Raw genomic sequence first — 18,123 nt, 5'->3', positions numbered from 1 at the left:
CATGTGCTGGATGAGACATATGGAAAGTAACTTGTGTGAATTCAAGGCCCCATTTATTTGCAAATTCAACCTTTATGAATTTTTCATTGGAATTAGGCATGACTTTACTTTTGAGTTGAATATATTGGAAATGTATTATTGTCATAAAGTGAATCGCGTCTTGCTCCACAAGACTAGGAAGATGTTCATAATGTCTGACGTTAGCTCCAGAAAAGTATGGCCACCAAGGGCTTTCTTGGGTTGGAACTTGTTACAGTCAGCATGAGCTCTTAACAGGTATAGTAGCTTTTAATTTTTCACCTAAGTAGGAATTTTATTTGAAGGTGTGGTAAAAGTGAGAGTCTGACTCTTTCATTTTTGAATACATTCTTTGGGCCTTTTTACTTTTATTTACTTCTGGTGCTGAGGTACAACAGAAGTTCGCCCAACAGTTATCCTCGACATTTTCAATGAATTTGTATTTATTGCAGTGTATGACCTGATATATATATTTGTTTTTTTTGTTTGTTTTTTTGATATGTCAAATAAATAAAATCAAACAGGGCCTCAGGAAGTTATGGCACTGTAAAAGAAGAATGATTACAACCCAGTCTTTACACAGGCAACATGCAGAGAAGGTTGGTACGTGGCTCAGTACTCTGCTTGGCCTACATATCTGATGTATGTCATGGTGACTACCTGACACAGGAAGCAGAGCTGAACATGAATATCTGAACCAAATCATTGCAATCCATCCAAAAGTTGTAGAGGTATTTTACTCAAGACCATAAATGCTAACCTCATGGTGGTGGAAGAGAAAAAGTCAGGGAACATTAAAGTCACTAGGCTTCATCTTCTGGTGACCATGAATGTCTGTATCCAAATTCATGGCAATCCATCCAATAGGCTAGTTGCTGAGATATTTCAGTCTGGACCAACGTGGTGAACTGACAGACTGACTAGACCCTAGAGTCATGCTGCTAGCGTGGCTAAAAATAATGTTTTGACTTTACCCCCAAGATTTGCATTGGGAAAGCTATGTGACCGAATCACAGGATGCTGAGGTCACACATGGGGCTAGCCTAAAACATAAAACCATATGTGGACAGATGTGTATTTCTGCATACATGTGACCTAAAATGTGATCAGATCTTCATTCAAGTCCTAAAACTAGATAAAGAGGACCCTGTTAAACAAATTATACAAACAAAAAACCATACTTTTTCATTTGCTTATTATAACATTAAATGTCTTTGTTGGAAAAAGTATGTGAACATGCAGGATTATCAGTTAAGAGAGATAATTGGAGTCAGGTGTTTCAATCAGTGGGATGACAATCAGGTGTGAGTTTAGCGGCCCCTGCCCTATTGAAAGAATATAAACCTTTACTTTACTATCAAAGTCTGCTCTTCACCACACAGGTTTGTTGAAGTATGCCATGCCTCGACCAAAGGAGATTTCTGTGGAGCGCAGACAAAAAGTTGTTGATGGTTTTGTAACCTTTTCCAGCCTGGTGACCATTTCTAAAGAGCTTGGCCTTTACCAATCCACTGTCAGGGAGATAGTATACAAATGGAGGAAATTAAACACCATTGTTAAACTCCCCAGGAGTGGTTGTCCAACAATAATCACTCCAAGAACAAGGCGTGCAATACTCACAAAGAACCCCAGGGTAACATCTAAAGATCTACAGGCCTCTCTTGCATTCACCAATGTCAATGAGTCCACCATCAGATAAACACTGAACAAGAATGGTGTGTATGGCAGGATAGAAAGTTGAAAGTCACTACTCTCCAAGAACATTGCTGACCATCAAAAGTTTGCTAAAGGTCACGTGGATGAACCAGAAGACTATTAGAAGAATGTTCTGTGGATGGATGAGTCCAAAATAGAAGTTTTTGTTTTAAATGAGAAGTGTCGTGTTTGGCAGAAACTTGAAGAAGACCTGAAGAGAGCAGTTCATGCAAGGAAGCCCACCAACATCACTGAGTTGAATTATTTTTTTAAGGAGGAATGGGTCAAAATTTCTCCAAGCCGATGTGTGGGACTGATCAACAGTTACAGAAAATGTTTGGTTGAAGTTATTGCTGTTCAAAGGGGTCACACCAGGTACTGAAAGCAAAGGTTCACATACTTTGTCCAACAAATATAATTAATGTTATATGGATAATTTTGCTTAATAAAAAATGAAAAAAAGTATGTTATTTGTTTAACTTGGTCCTCTTCATGTATTTTTAGGACTTAGATGGAGATCTGATCACATTTTTACAGAAATGCATACAACTCTAAAGGGTTCACAAACTTTCTAGCAGCACTGTAAGGGCAATGATTTCAGATCCTAAGAAGTATGTTTATGAAAAAACTCATTAAAAAGGCACATCAGCTGTCAAAGGAAAACCGCCTGCTGTGGCATTTAGACCACATATTTAAGGAATACATAAAGTTTTTGGGAGATTGTCCCTTTGGTCAACTTAGCCATAAAGTGCTGAGAGCATAGATACTGAATAGTACTGAAGGCTTGTTCCTGGCTACTGTTGGCATCTAATTGGAAAACATGAATGCTTTGATATGTAAGGATATTGTCTGTCATTGTGTCATGTTTTTTAAGAAGTATGTGTTACCATTTAATTTTCAAAAGAATATTTTAGATGTGTTTTATTGACAGCTGATTATGTTCTTCTGTCCTTCCAGGATCGGGCCCATGTCCATGCACCCAGGTCAGAGCCAGCAGTATGTTATGAAGCCCAAATACTACCACACCCACCACACACACACACACACACAGACGCATGTCCAGTCACAACCTGAGAGGCCGATCCCCCTAACAGTGGGACACAACCCCATCCATGGTGAGTAAGTCTCCCTACAGATCACCTTTTTACTTTCACTTGGGTATGTTAATGATGTTCTTGAAGAGTGAAAATTTATGGAAAATTTGTGGAAAATTATGCTTTGGAAAAGATTTTTAAATGCATTGTACTGCTTTCCAGATAGCCATTAATTTCCATTAATCTCACTATGATCAGAAAATTAACTTTCAGAGACCTGCTACTTGTGGTCCATCACAGTGAACATAATTAATGCTTGTATTATTGCCAAACGTTACTGGGGCTACTATTCAATTTAATCTACGATTTGATAAATACTAAAGCAAACATGATGTTCACTGTGATGGCTTACCTGACTTAAGAAAGTTTCAGGTCTCAGCAAGTAGATTTTTTTATTATATTTATTTTTTTAGATATATATAGGGGTGTAATGTATTCGTCCCGAACCGTTTGGTACAGGATGGTCAGTTTGGTATGACCAAACAAATACTGTCAAAACAGTCTATTAATGTCTACTACTTGCATGCACTGAACAAAAATTCTGGAGCACGAGTTTTAGTCAGTGTTTCTGACTGGCCATGTGTGTGGAATCTCTGATATCCCTTAAATTATAACTAGGAGTAGGGCTACAGATTACACAATAAGCATGGGATGCATGTGTAAGGTAACCTTGGCAAATGTATTTATTATATAAATCAACTAGGGCTAACTTTTACTTTAAGTACTTTTTAAGTGAGCTACTTTTTACTTTTACTTGAGTATTTTTTACACAAATACAAGTAACAGTACTCCTACTTGAGTAGAATATTTCAGTACTCTTTACACCTCTGCATTTTAGCTATACGTTTCCTGCATTTTAATTTTTTTCTACAGATGAAAACCATTCTGCCTCCACTTTCTTTTCTTTGTCTACTTTGCCAATTGAAAAAGCAGCTCTTTGTGGTGTCAGAATATTCGGATGTCATTTTATAATTAATTATCAGTAGCTCTGATTTCAAAGTCAAACTTTGTTTATGGCAAGAAAAGTGTGATATATTGCCAGGAAGTAATAATTTTAAAATCATGGGAAAACCTTCAACCTTAATTTATACACATATTCCATACTCATGCACAAAAACACATCACATCTGCTCTAACACTGTGAGGATAGGGAGAGAACATGGAGCTTGCAGTTGGGCAGTAACAGGATTTGTTCAAATTGCAGCTCTAGCAGTAATGGCATAAAGACTTAAGCATTGCCTGCTGCTTTGGGCTGTCGAAAATGAATTATTAGTCTCATTTTCTTAGGGCAATTTCAGACAAAGGCAGCATGTGAGAGTTACTATGGAAGAGAAGGAATAAAATAACTGTCATCTGGGGGAGAATCCCTCAATTTGCTGAAACAAGTGCCTGGATGGATATGAATGGGGGGAGGCTGTCTATAGTAGAACTTCTGAATACCTGTTATCTACCCCCTATTTAAGTCTCACTGCTACTCAACATACACATTATCTCCAATTTACAGTTTAAAGTGGAACCCAGTGCTAAATGGCTGCTGACACACAAAAGTATGAATAGAGCACTGGCAGAGATCCAGAGGCTGATTAATTATTTCCCTGTGTGTTATATGTATGTAGACAAATGCCTAATACACCATATTTCCCCACACCTTCAGCTATATAAGGCTTAGGTTCCTATGACGTGTCCCATTGGCTTGTGGCATTCACATTTTTATGAGACACTTTTCATTTCTGAGCTGCCCAAACCGTTTAGAGAAAGAAAATAGTTTTTTGGACCAACTTTGGCTGGCAGTCAAACTCTTATAGATCTGACTGATCAACAACAGCTATAATTCAACAGCTTGTGGTTGGTTATTGTGGCTTGTCATAAATTCAAGGCCAAACTCCAACATCAGACTCGCCAGTATGCATCTATGAATAAGTCAATATTTTTCAGAAAACCTGTAGACTGCAGTTTGAGTGGTTGTACCTCTGGCCACAGCTAGACCGACTGACTTGGGGACATTAATGGGGAGGTCAGCAGACAGAACAGTGTTGATGCGTGGGTTTGCAGCACTGTAGACTCAAGCAGACCCAAACCCATCTTCAAAATAACCTTCTCAGCTCAGGAATGGCCAGACATCAAAGGGTAGAGAGGGAAATGTGACACAGACACATATAGAGAGGGGAGAAGTCAGCCACCAAAATGTCTAAATAATTCATATTCAATACATTTGTGGGGAAACCGGAGAGAAATAACTTTTAATATGTGGCTTCCAAATAAATATTTAGCAACGCCTTGTCTGATTTCAATGCTTACTGTTCATGGCCTACCAGATTGTGGACTTGTGGCGCTCTGAGGGTTCATATATTGAATCCTCTCCAAATGAGACACCAGAGGATTCACCATATACCCAATTTACACCAAAATTAACGTTTATATGCAGGTTTTTAAAATGTGGGTAAACCTGCTAAAATAGGCGATTGATTCCTTTCCCATTGCCAGTAGACGAGTTTGCCTTCCTGTTTTTTCTGATGTGTCGCGTTCGACGTCACTAACGTGCCGGAAAACAGGATTAGTAGAAACAGTAGAAAGCAACATGGAGGCCAGTGACAATGTTACGGTGGTTGTAGCCAATAGACTGTATAAAAATAAGGTGTAGCCACGGTGTTTCTGGTTTAACAGCACCATGTTGGGCAGGTGACAGGTGTGTTTACGGTGTTTGTGTGCTCTGAAAGACTTCACGGGGGGGGGGGTACATATCTGTGTACTGTCACAGATATGCCAGGCCTCACCAGCCAGTAATCACCCACACCTGCTCCCAATCACACTCCTGCTCCCCATCAGTCCCAATCACAGCATGTATAAAAGCACACCACTCACCTCAGTCATATCTAGGACTCCTCATACCAGTCGATAGTTTCCTGTATTTCTCCAATCCTCTGAGTTTTCCAGTCTCCAAGGGTTCTCCAGTCTCCTGTGGCTATTCAGTGATCTCCAGTGATCTCCTCTCTGTCTCCCGTGACCTCCCGCCTGTCTGTCTCCCGTGATCTCCCTGCTTGCCTCCAGCGATTCCCCTCCTACAGACTACCCCTCTCTCCATACCTGTTAACTCCGGCTGTCATCTCTAATAAACTCCTTCTGGCTCCATCTCGGTGTCCCTGCCTGTCTGTGACGTGACACATCCGCAGATAGAAACAGATCGGGGATTCGCGCCAGAAAAGAGTGTGTCTACCCGGGTGTCATGTTTCCATCACTGCCGATCAGAGCTAGAGCCAATAAATACCCTTAAATATATAAATTCCCTGCTACTGGCCTAACAAACACTAAACTTAAACAAGGAATGTTGAGATAATGTGGACCAGAGCTGACATAAACATGTAATTGCAAATGTCCTGACCAATATTGTGCTTTTGATTTAAATTGTAGTTATTTTCTCTAAATGACACTCCTGTATTGGTTATCTACATAGTATCACATTTCTGTGTGACTATAAAGTTATAGTTTCCACATGAAAAGGATCAGATGAAATGATGCAATTGCTTGCCTTGTGATTTAGACGTATTTTTTAGGTTTTTCATCAGTAAGATAGTTAACCCTCATTCTACTAACATATTTAACATACAAAGACTACAGACTGGGGTCCCTGCAGACCCTAAGACTAAACTACTGTAAGGAACAACCATCATAGCAAAATGTTAACTTATGTCTTCTTAAAACATTATCAGTTATGTAATTGTCATCTGAAAAAAAAATCATCTTGGAGCTCTGAAAAACACACAATTTGTGCTTTTTACCCACACTCACACCATGTCCTGATCATGCTCTGACGCCATGTCAATCATATGTATGACACTATTTTACAGATTTTGGCATCTCCCAATGAAATAAAAAAAATGACACTTGCAGACACCATTGCACACTGATATCACATGAAAATTGTACATATTGGGGATTTAAGTTCATTGATAACAGCTACATGGTAATAATGACAAACTGTGTACCAGTGCACCAAGGCCCCCATGACCCTCTAATTGTACCCATTCTGTCACCCTCAGCATCTTCTAAAACAGGAAGCCCACAGCCTTTCCCCATTAAACAGATCAATATGATCTGTCATTTCAATCACAACATAGTCTTGAAGGTTTAGTTGGTAAATTCTTGCCAGGCCAGGGTTTGATTTTTTTCAACCTCCATTATGTCAAAGTATACACATCTGTGTGATGAAGGAGGGGGGGTGTGTGTCCAATAAAACATTTCCACCAGAACTCCTTTCAAGTACGTCACAATGCCTGTCAATTCAGGCCTACCCTTTATTGTGTACCACTTATAGCAAATTTGTATATAACAAATAGCACTCAAGGCCTCTGAGCCTAAATTAATGGGAATACCACGGCTGGTTTTTGCCCAGCATGCAGTCAGCGCTACACTTTATGAAAGTAACAGACGTGTTTGCTCTTCTAAAACAGGAAGCCCACAGCCTTTCTGTCAGCCCTGTCCCATGTGACAGACAGTCTGTCAGCAACTGGCTTTGGTGCCACATCTGGGAAAGTTATTCCCCGTCTCCCTTTAGCTATCCCTCAGCTCTCCCACACTGCCAAAACACCCTCAGACAAATGTTAGTAGTCTTGGCCCTGACTGAAGGTTTGGGCAGAGAGGATCACCTTGCTATCACTGCAATGACCAAATGAGAATGCCATGATGGTGGGCAATCAGAGAATTTCTGACTGGATTTCTGGCACAACTTCACCTAGTTCTAAGGTGCGTGGAGAAGGGACATAATCTGTGGATGTCCAAACTCCAACAACAATTGTGGTATAAAATACAACTTAATTCTATGACCAACTTGTTTCAGCTTGTGGCATTCATTAGGATCATCCAGAAGTTAGAAGATACCGCTATAAAGACTAATTGATTGAAAAATCTTAATTCATGCTCCCTGGAAATAAACTTTTGAGGTAAAAAAATCCAAAAAGCTTATTTTCTGAGAAAATTGACAATGCCACCTCTTTGGCTAGATTTAGTCACTTCTATGCCAATAACATTAATGTAGGCCACAAGCTAAAATGTGGTGGTCTCTAAATAAAGTTGTTCTTTGTACTTCTAGTGTAACTGGGAGATTGACCTATCATGATGGTGTGCAATGACAGGAAGGCATGCCACACATTGTTAAAAGAGTACTCCACCGTTAGCTAACATTGTTGGATTCACGATGGACAATTTTTTTTTTAAGAAAAGGAGCAAAGAGTGATCCAGCAGAACCAGAGATATATTCTCTCTTTATTCCACACATGCTTCTTCCTTGTCAAGCTCTGTTAAGCTCACATATTTTTAACTCGACACCCCAGATTTTTTCATTTTCAAACTTGTAGTCTTCAGCGCCAACCAACGCTGACTCAAGTATCATCACTTGAGGACATTTATCAGGCTTCACACAAAAGGCTTTATACAACTTTTTTCCACATATGCAGTAGTACTCCCCAACACCTGGAAACACGCTGATGTGTAAAATCTGTGCAATTCTTTAAGTGTGGGACTGAAAAAGTCAAGATATAATGATACACAGTGTTGTGCATGAACATGCAGAAAGATGTTCATTGAATATGTTCATGTTTTTGGTGAACGGTAAACTGAACATATCTATTTGCAACTAATGAATGTGAATGTGAGCGTCGCTCACTCCCGCGATACTAAACAACACTCACACACTGTGTTTTTACAGCACCTGGCATGCCAGTGTTTTGGGTCTCAGAATCTGATGGGTCACAGGTTTTTGAAACGACCAGAGGCATCGTAGTGGGGGGAAAAGTGGGACTGACTACACAGGGCCCCAGTGGGGGCAGGACCCTCGAAAAGCCTGAAATGAAAAGTTTGTTTTTGTTTGCAATTTTTTATTTCTAAGTAATTAGTGTCATAACTAAATAAAAATTGGCTGAATAAATTGGTTGAGAGACTGAACTTTGTTTAAAAAAAAAAAAATAGTGGTGGCCCCTTTCACCCCTTACAAAAAGCCGCAAAATGGTTTAGTCCGCCCCTGGGCTTCGTCTCTAAACACAGCTAATCGAGCCAAGTAAAGAAAGTTCAACTTTGGAGCGATATTTAGCTCCTTTCCCAGTAAGGGAGACATGACATGTTTGTTATTACACATTCATTGCAATCTCAAGATTCATATGATACCACTGGCTTCGCGCTAAAGCAGCCCGCAACAGCTTTCAAAAGACAGTAATGTTAATGCCATGTGTGTCAGCATCTGTTACGGACAGATCAGGCCGGAGACACAAGGAGAATCGTGAGTGCTTTATTTAAACACAAACAACGTGGATTTGGGTATGGTGGGAAAGCTACTGTTCATAAGTCTGGATTAGACGGAGATCTGGAGCGGAGTGGGAAGTCCAGACGAGAAGCTCGACTCGAGCCAGGAGACTGACGTAACTCCCACAGAAGACGAGAGAAACACGGAGACTGGAGCTGGTGTGAACACTCACGGGAGACTGGAGATACACGGAGAATGGAGATACACGGAGACTGGAGTTGGTGTGAACACTCACGGGAGACTGGAGAAACACGGAGACTGGAGCTGGAGTGAACCACACGGAGGACAGAAACACGATGGAGCCAGGGAAGAGGTACTGAAGAGCGGTTGCAGGGAATAGTTAGGTTTAGACGAGGTGAGTCCAAATTGTTCTTAGGCTACAGGGGAACTAACGTTCTGTCCTTCACCATGAACGCGACCGGACACTGACTGAGGTGAGGAGCTGGGTATATATAGGGAGTAGAGTGGCTGATTATGTGCAGGTGTGCGATGGGTGACAGGTGCTGGGAATTAATAATCAGGTGAGGGAGTGCAGAGTGAAGGGGAGTCTGAAGTGCGAAGTGACAGGACGAGAACAAGACAGACTGTGACAGCATCAGTACCCTAAGATGCATCAAAGTTTAAAGTGAGACTAACTTCACATTTTTATTATATTATCCTAAGCATACCTAACAAATTTTTTTTTCAGCTTTCTAAAGTTTTAATTATTTTGTTTAGGCCTACATGCTTTTGAACCACTACACTGTGGGCTTGGATACTAAGATAATGTACTGAAATTGTACATATTGCAATGTATAGGTTAGCACTTATTGGAAAGCTGATACTTTTTATCTTCTTGTTTCTGCAAATAAAACATGACTCTAGTGAAGTCTTGTTCAGTTGTCTTTTATTATGCAGTATAATAAGCATTTTCTCAATGTAGTGGTTAGAAAACTAAGATGTATTTTTTAGCTTTGTCGTATACCTTGGGAATGATAAATACTTAAGAGAACATTACTTTCTTAATGTTAAAGTATGATATTCCAACCAAACCTCAGTTAACCACAGTAAAAGTATCACACAGTCATTATAGGCTACAGTATGTTGAGAAAAGATGGTTGAAATGTGGTGAGATTTCAAACTGTGCAGATTTAAGCACATATACATCAGACTGGCACATACTGGTACTTTGCAAAATGTCATGGCCGCGCCCCCTTTTGGGGGATAGAAAACCAAAGATTCAATAGATGGCAATATAATTTGATATATGTTTGGGGTACAATTGTGACACGTTTGTATACATTCCTTTCGTATTAAACAAGCCTTTGTTTTATAGACAGGTTTAATAATGACTTTGTGACCTTCCTAGCATTCGTGATAGCGTTAGGCGTTAGTGTTGATAATAACCAACTGTATGATCTGGGCTGAGATTTAGTTGGAGACGATAGCCATGTTTACTGCTGCTGCTATACTGTAGCCTATGACTGTACTCCAGCAGCCTCCCACTCAAGCTATAACATTAACTATCCATCAGTAGTAGGGCCTAACTGTCACCAGAATCATTTAGCTATTTACCACACAGAGTTTATATTGATGTATCTTATGTGCCTCAAATCTCACTGTGAAAGCTTTGTGTATTAGTATGGTTGTTTCTAGTTTCACTGTAGTTTCGCATGTTTACATATGTCAAAGCGCTATTCTTTCCCCCAAAAGGGGGCGTGGCCTTGGCGCTTGATGATGTCATGCTGTCTGATGCATCAGAGATTGTTATTACTTGTTTAAATGTGGTATGAACAGTTCACTAGTGACTACCCTAATAACCACTACAGATTCATGTGTAGTTGTTGGCTCAGTTATTTGAGACATGGAAAGACATGGATCAAGAGAGGAAGGGGCCCCACAGAGACTATAGGGCCCAGAATTTTGTGCTACACCCCTATTAGCGACACATCGAGCTGAAGCATCCGACCTGTCAGGAAATATCTGTGAGTTAATGATGATCACAAGAAATCATTAACAAAGGGTAAGACGAGTCAACAGCTGGAAAAAAACGGAAGAAATGGACGTGAACTAGTTCATTTTTTGGTAATGTGAATTTAGTTCAGAATTCAAAATTGTGAACTATGAACGTAAACTAGTTCATTTTAATTTGTGTGAACTGAACTATATTTGAGCCAAATTACTCTACTATATATAAAATCCAGGGAGAGGAACAACCTAAGACCAGAGAACACTAAATAACATTAATTCTCTGCAAGCTAACAGCCATGAGGTGCGAAAACACCCCAATTACCCTTAAAATGCGTTCTTAGTCAGTCCTGACTTACGTAGGTGTCTGTACTGCACACACTGTACCTCTGAGGCCTCTGCACTTTTATTTCCTTGCATGGTTCACATAAACCCCCTGCAGTCCAATGGAAAACATCAGAAAGAATGATATTACCCCCCTGACTTCAGTATTTACGCTGTCATTCCTCTCTGCTGCACTCTCTCCAGCCTCTCTGCAGCCTGGATGAATCAAGTTGATTGATGTCTGTTGTGTCTGAGATGCTCTCCTGACTCCCTTTCCATATGCTCGACACAGCCAAAGAAATCTGACAGCAATGTGCGTATACTTACAGAGGCATAGAAGTGAAGCCGGAGGAGGGAGGGAGGTTTCAGAGGATTTAGAAATGTTTTATTATCGCTAGGGACCTACTGCTCAGAGCCTTGTCAAAGTAGTTTCAACATGCTAGGATTGGTGTGACTGGTGTGATTGTTATGATTGTGTACAATACGGAGCTGCTTGAAAAGCTGGCATATTCCTCCCCTGAAGCGCAGATATCTATGCCATCTGTCAACATCCACATTTAAACTGACTAGTGTAAACAGCCATGAAAACTCTATTGCTATTTAAGTGACTGGATTCTGTTGGACATTCACAGTGTTATGCCAAAGGGCCCTGACATCCCAAGCTGGCATTTTAGCCACACATTTAGCCATTTTAGACTTCCAACATTTCCCTTTTTAGGAAGGTACGCGACTTTCGCATGACACTCAATATTCCCATGTACACAATTTTAAAAGAACATGCTGACCATATATCAGCAACACTTAAAGGACATAATGAACATGATGGTGGAAATATTAAGGCATATCCTTCAAAATATAAGTCTGCGCTTTGATCCTGATATGATTCTCACAGAATGTACCGTGTCATGTTCATAATGTAGCACAACAGCATCACACCACTTTACTCGCTTGGTTTATTTCATGTACCCAGCTTCGACATCTGTGTCTGGCTTGCAGTCTATGCTGGAAAATAGCAATACCAAGAAGCTTCCTTTGGTTTGTGTTCATTTTATTGAGAGAGAGCGAGAGAGACAAAGAGACAGCGGTCTCTTTGAGGTAGTCTAGCAACCTGGCACTTCAATAAAGTTGTGGGACTCACAAGAGATCAAAATTGAAAAAGCAGAGATCAAGATATGCTGACTGTTGGTGCTTAGTATGGGTCAAACTTGCATTTCCCATAATACAACTGGATAACATCCAGACCAAAATCTTGTCCCTTGCCTACAGATTCTGCATTCATATGCAGATATGTTTATAGAGATTATAGTTACCTAAACTCAAGCAAGCCTTAACTATAGTGGCAGACCAGTCGTGTATTGGAAGGCACTGACAAACTATGTTGTCCTGACAATAGAGGCACCCAATCAGAAACCACTGGTATTTTGGGATTGGAATTTTGATTAAATGTAATACATGGTAATGTATGTACTTATGTGTATGACGGTAGTACCGTCCGAATTATGTTGGTACTACCGAATACCCACTCACGTTAAATCAACTGGTGCCAAATTTTGGTACCTGAGAGCGCATCTGGATGAGAGAGTAAAGTATAGAGAGAAAGAGTGAGACTACGTCACCCCTGCTGCTTGTTCAAGTCACAGGGACACGTATGTGCGTAGTGAGTGTGTGGTTGAACAAGAGAGAGAGAGCGACAGAAATTGATGGTGAATGCAGCGGTGCAGAGGAAAAGGTGAGCAGTGAAGCTGTCAATCTGGCAGTAAATGTACAGTGTAGGTTACAGCTTCTCAAGACCAAAGTAAAGCTCCCATGTGTTGTTTCCTAACTGCTAGAATAGCATCGCTATGACGATCAGCTCCGCCCACGATGAGGGGGTACTTTCTGTCATCTAAATCACACACTGTGGCAGCATTATGACGCCGTTGTTTGGTTCACTGTAAAAAAAGCAAAGCAGGTGTAATGACGGCCTTTCTTTATGGCAGTATTGTGGGTTCTCAGGCTATCGAGTCAGGGCAATTGTGAGCTGAAAGAGCAACACGTCTAACCTGAGGAAACGCCTGGTCAAACACAAAATATAAAAGCTAAATCTAATCTAATCTAAAAGCTGAAGAGGGTTTGATCCAAGTCCCCCTGCAGCAGCTGCATCTAACGGTAGCACTCCTGCAGCCAGCAGGAAGAAATTAACTTACCCTCCATGAGTTTAGGCTTTTAGGGAGGGGCGAAAGCGCACCGTTTTGAAGGAAAGAGGTGCGCTGGATTTGTAACAGAAGACAAAATGAGAGCATCATTGTGAAACAGAATGTGGCACAATAATCATTTTATCTCGATTATCTTGTTTTCATAATCGTTGGAAGCCAAAATCGTCATTGAAAATGAAATTTGATTAATCGTCCAGCCCTAATACATACATACATATATCTGTAACAGTAAATGAAATAGTAAAATAAAATCAACACAAGTTAAATGTTCATACATTTAAGTGATCTTTGAATCTCAAGAGTGTCTTGCCTGCCTGCCTGTCTCTGTGAGATTCAGCACTCCACTTACATTTCTTTATTTCCAACTATGATAAATTAATTTGTTGTGTAAATGCATATTTACATTTTCTGTTTCATTAGCTGTTCAAAAAGTGGCGTGAGGACAGAATGAGGTTATCATAACACATCATAATAGGCTAATACATAACATTAAGTATTAGGCATGTTTAATTGATTCATATTACGGTTAAGACAAGAACTCAGTTTAAAATATTATTTGAAATATGTCATTAGAGTTGAAAGCAAGGACATACACTAATGAAACTGTATCCCACATTATCATACATGCTTTTCCATATTACCATGAATGTCTCTGAAAAATAGTTTTGTCAATACAGAACATGGTGAGCTATACTTTGTACAAATATCAGATTAATTTCTTCACATAAAGAACAGTTCTTGTTAGCAGATTCTCTACTGTTCTTTATCAAAATCAGCATGTTGAAATGAACTTTAATTAAACATGGTATATCAGTGTAAAACAGAAATCTTCTATCAGTCAGAGAAGGCAGAGAAAAATTCCTGCTGATACAGAGTTCACAGCATGGTGTGATTTTGGCTCACATACTGGGATATCCAGGTCAGTCGTAAAATAGGGCAATTGTCATTTAATTTCTCTTTGATGTCATCCCTGTCCTGCAATATAGTGTGACTGGATCAGATTAGTCGAAGTATCCTTGGACAAGACACTGAACCCCAAATTGCTCTGAGGGCTGTGCCTTCGGTGTGTGACTGAGTTAGTTTCTTTGGACTGATGAGCAGTTGGCACTTGCATTTAGTATATGAATGGGGTGAATGTGATATGTAGTGTGAAGTGCTTTGAGTGATTGGAACACCAGAAATGCGTCATACAAGTACAGTCCATTTACCATTTCACAGAGGCACAGAATGTAAGTGCATGTCAGTGGTTGGCTATAGTCTTATCAGTGTGTCAAATAAAATTTTTAACAGAAGACCCCTTCAACAGGGCAACACATCAACCAGTCGTTGTCAGAGCTAGTCCTTTGGATTCAGTTTGGTGTGTCAACCCTATTTTCAAAAATGTTTGTATCTGATTGAATTTTGATAGTCAGGGCTTAGTATTGGGGCAGGGCCAGGGTTAGGTTAAAAGTGGGGGGATCTCGGGTCAGGGTTAACCTGATTAAAGATCTGCTAGTCAAGGCCAAATCAGCTATTTGTTTTTCAGTTAATATAATAGAAAATATAAGCTAGTTAGACCACAATGTTTACAAAAATGAGTAATGTAAATAAAACTTTAACAGCATCAGTAAACATTAATAACTTTAATTTAGTTCTCTAATGTAGGCCTTCCAAACAATCTGGCAGTCAATTTGTGAGTAAGCAGTTTCCAGTTCTGTTGGTTTGGAACCTTTTTATTCACATTTGGCTCATGGATTGTTCCTTTAAAGAAGCGAGAAACTCAGCACTCACGTTCCTCATTCAGAGTTACCTTACCTCTTTTCCTTCGTATTTCATTTTTGGAAATAATCTTCCCACCAAAGGGAATTGGGCAAACCATGTTTAGACTTCAAATCTTGGACGTCCATATATGGTCCTGGCAGTATTTCTAAAACCACCTTTCCATTGGCATTTGGTTGTAACCACTACATCATATTAGGTCCCTCTTTAATAGTTCATTTTTGCACCTATTAGCAAATGTTTAGGTAGCCCGGACGTCTTATCCAGTGGTTTTTCCTGCCTCTCAGGTTTAGAAAACATTCCTTCGGCTGCTTGGCTTTACTCCATGCGTCTGCACTCTCTGGTGTGAACAGCTGACAGCCACAGACAAAGCACTGAGCACTGGAGACAGGGGTTTGGACCTGACACAGGGATGCCAAGAACCACCACACAGAGAAGAGATGTTAAAAGATCGAGAGAAGTGAATTAAGTTGGAAGAATTAGCGGGAAAAAGCTAAATGTACCTGAAGAGATGTATGTAAGATATTGTTGTACTGTAGGGTAGAAAGATTAAATATGTCAGGTACTTTGAGATGGGATGCAGTATCTTATTTTTTACTCTACACATCTCTTCTTCCTGTCAGTCTGTACTGAGGGCTGGGTTTTATGAGGGTGGGGAAGAATGCGGCGAATGGGTAGACGGGTAGATAAGCTTTTGTCTTGCAGTACTTCTTAAAGGCTACTCCCACTTCTTCCTTTTCTCAGTGTGAAAGGATATTTGGAGCTCTTTTTCTTTATTTGAGGTGCTAAATTTCCTAAGCATAGTTTGCTAAACCTCAACAGTAAAAACTAAGAAGAAAGAAAGAATGAGGAGAAAACCAGAGAGCAAGGAAAGCAGGCACAGGAGCTGAAGGTGGCATGCTTGCTGTTTGTCTGTTTTGGAATAAAGCTTGGAATGCTCATAAGCCAATATCCACCTCTCAGAGACTTATAATGAAGAATTGGAAGACATCCCAGAGTTTTGTTTGCTGACTTCTCTCTCTCCCAGATTTTTCTCTTTATTCCTGCTCACGTTTCAGAGGCGCCACTGGATTTAGGAGCAGTGGAAGAGGAGGAGAAACAGATAGAGAGGGGTAGTTGAAAGTATATAAGTGCAGGGAGGAGACACATAACAAGTTTTTCAAAATTGAAAATTACATAGTAGATTTTTTGACGTTGTTTTGACTGGAGCCTCATCAGTTGATCGTGACGTGCTTGAACTTGAAAGTGATTTAACATTTTTCAATGGATCAAAGAATAACTAAAGTTCGTCTGCTCTCCCTCCCCCTCCTCTCGGTTTGTGCCATGTTTTCGGCGGCAGTGGGCAACCATACAGGAAGGATCAAGGTGGTCTTCACACCAACCATCTGCAAATTAACCTGCATAGGAGGCAGATGTCACAACAACTGTGAGCTGGGAAATACCACCACCATCATCAGTGAGAATGGTCATGCTACAGACACCCTAACAGCACCCAACTTCAGAGTAGGTAAGTGATCCAGAGTTTTGTTGCTTACTTAGTTTCAGGACAAATCAGCACTGACTTACGCACACACACACACACACACACACTCTGCTCTCTATGGGTGGTACTTCTAGCGTGATATAAAAGCTGTTGATGGAAAACACATTTGTTGACATCAAAACCGTTCCCTCAACCCTAGCAAAGCATTTAGCCTAAATGAATCAGAACTGGCTGTTCTGATGTCTGGTGTACAGGATAGTACACTGGTGTAAAATTCTAGTGCTACAAAGATCTGTAGTGAAAATCAGCTGAAAAAACCCCCAAACTGTTTGCATGTGTTTCTTATCTACTGTGATCTGGAAACACCAGGCAGCCCATGCTTATTTTCTAACATCATTCAAAGTGCAATAGACAATCTGACCTTATGTCTAGGGTGCTGCTATTATGCCAATTTATCACATAAAACTTTAAAGCTGCATTAGTCAATATTTTTATATTAACAATGGATCTAATGACTGTGTAAAAGGAATGGAGTCACTTGTAGTGACGAACCCACAGACATTGATATTGTCATCTGACTTTGGGTAAGACTGATGATGAATTCAGCCATTTCCAGACATTTTATTTGAGATGTGTATTCCCAAAGGTGTTAAATAAGTTGGAAAAAGAACTTGGATAGAAATGTTAGTCAGTTATTGTTGGCTAACAAACTTGTTGACTTCAGAGTAATCCTCATCTTGAGCTCTATAGGAGATTAATGGACTTGTATCTTGGTTATCAGTTTGCTTGAATGTTATGTGCACAAAGAGTCGGCAGAGTATACACTATTTGATTAACTAATGTATCCATCTTGATACCTGTAAATCAAAAGTGTAGTGTAAATGTCCTTGAATTGAGTTTATACAATAAGTTTGCAACCTCAACCATATCATGAAACAGCTTCTGTGTAATAGAGTGCATGACGTGGGTGTTCTTTAATGTGTTGCACAGACCCGGCAAGCTGTGTCTGAACCTGCCTCAGTTCTTACAAGGAGCAGATCAGTGTCTTCGGCTCTGACACATGCAGAAACATGGGAAGAGCGGAACAAGATGAATTCCTGTCTGACTTAGTCGAACAAATCAGTATACCTGGAGTAACACCAGCTCAAACAGAAAAAAACACTGCACTGTTAACTCTGGATGACCTGGAGGGATGGTTTTCTTCTGTTAACTGGAATGAATTTGTATTGATATCTGGGTTCACTCGTGGCAGTTAAATACATTTTGCTTCAAGATCAAGATTTATGAACTTTGACATACAAATTTGAGCCAAGGACC

The 18,123-nt window shown here is 40.0% G+C and overlaps 1 protein-coding gene across 10 annotated transcripts in view; it reads left to right on the top strand.

The window, feature by feature from the left end:
- The window catches only part of ltbp1 (latent transforming growth factor beta binding protein 1), a 208,993-nt gene that overhangs the window by 48,970 nt on the left and 141,900 nt on the right, over window positions 1-18,123 (top strand). For all 10 annotated transcript variants that reach the window (XM_044215118.1, XM_044215115.1, XM_044215114.1 and 7 more), the window contains 2 exons: window positions 2,671-2,828; window positions 16,663-16,830. In XM_044215118.1, the coding sequence (XP_044071053.1) occupies window positions 2,671-2,828; window positions 16,663-16,830 (326 nt within the window). The remainder of the gene's footprint in view (window positions 1-2,670; window positions 2,829-16,662; window positions 16,831-18,123) is intronic.

This window comes from Siniperca chuatsi, linkage group LG11, assembly GCF_020085105.1.
Source record: "Siniperca chuatsi isolate FFG_IHB_CAS linkage group LG11, ASM2008510v1, whole genome shotgun sequence".
NCBI classification, from domain to species: Eukaryota; Metazoa; Chordata; class Actinopteri; order Centrarchiformes; family Sinipercidae; genus Siniperca; species Siniperca chuatsi.
The sequence above is the reverse complement of the archived record's forward strand: the minus strand, read 5'-3'. Positions and strand labels throughout refer to the sequence as shown.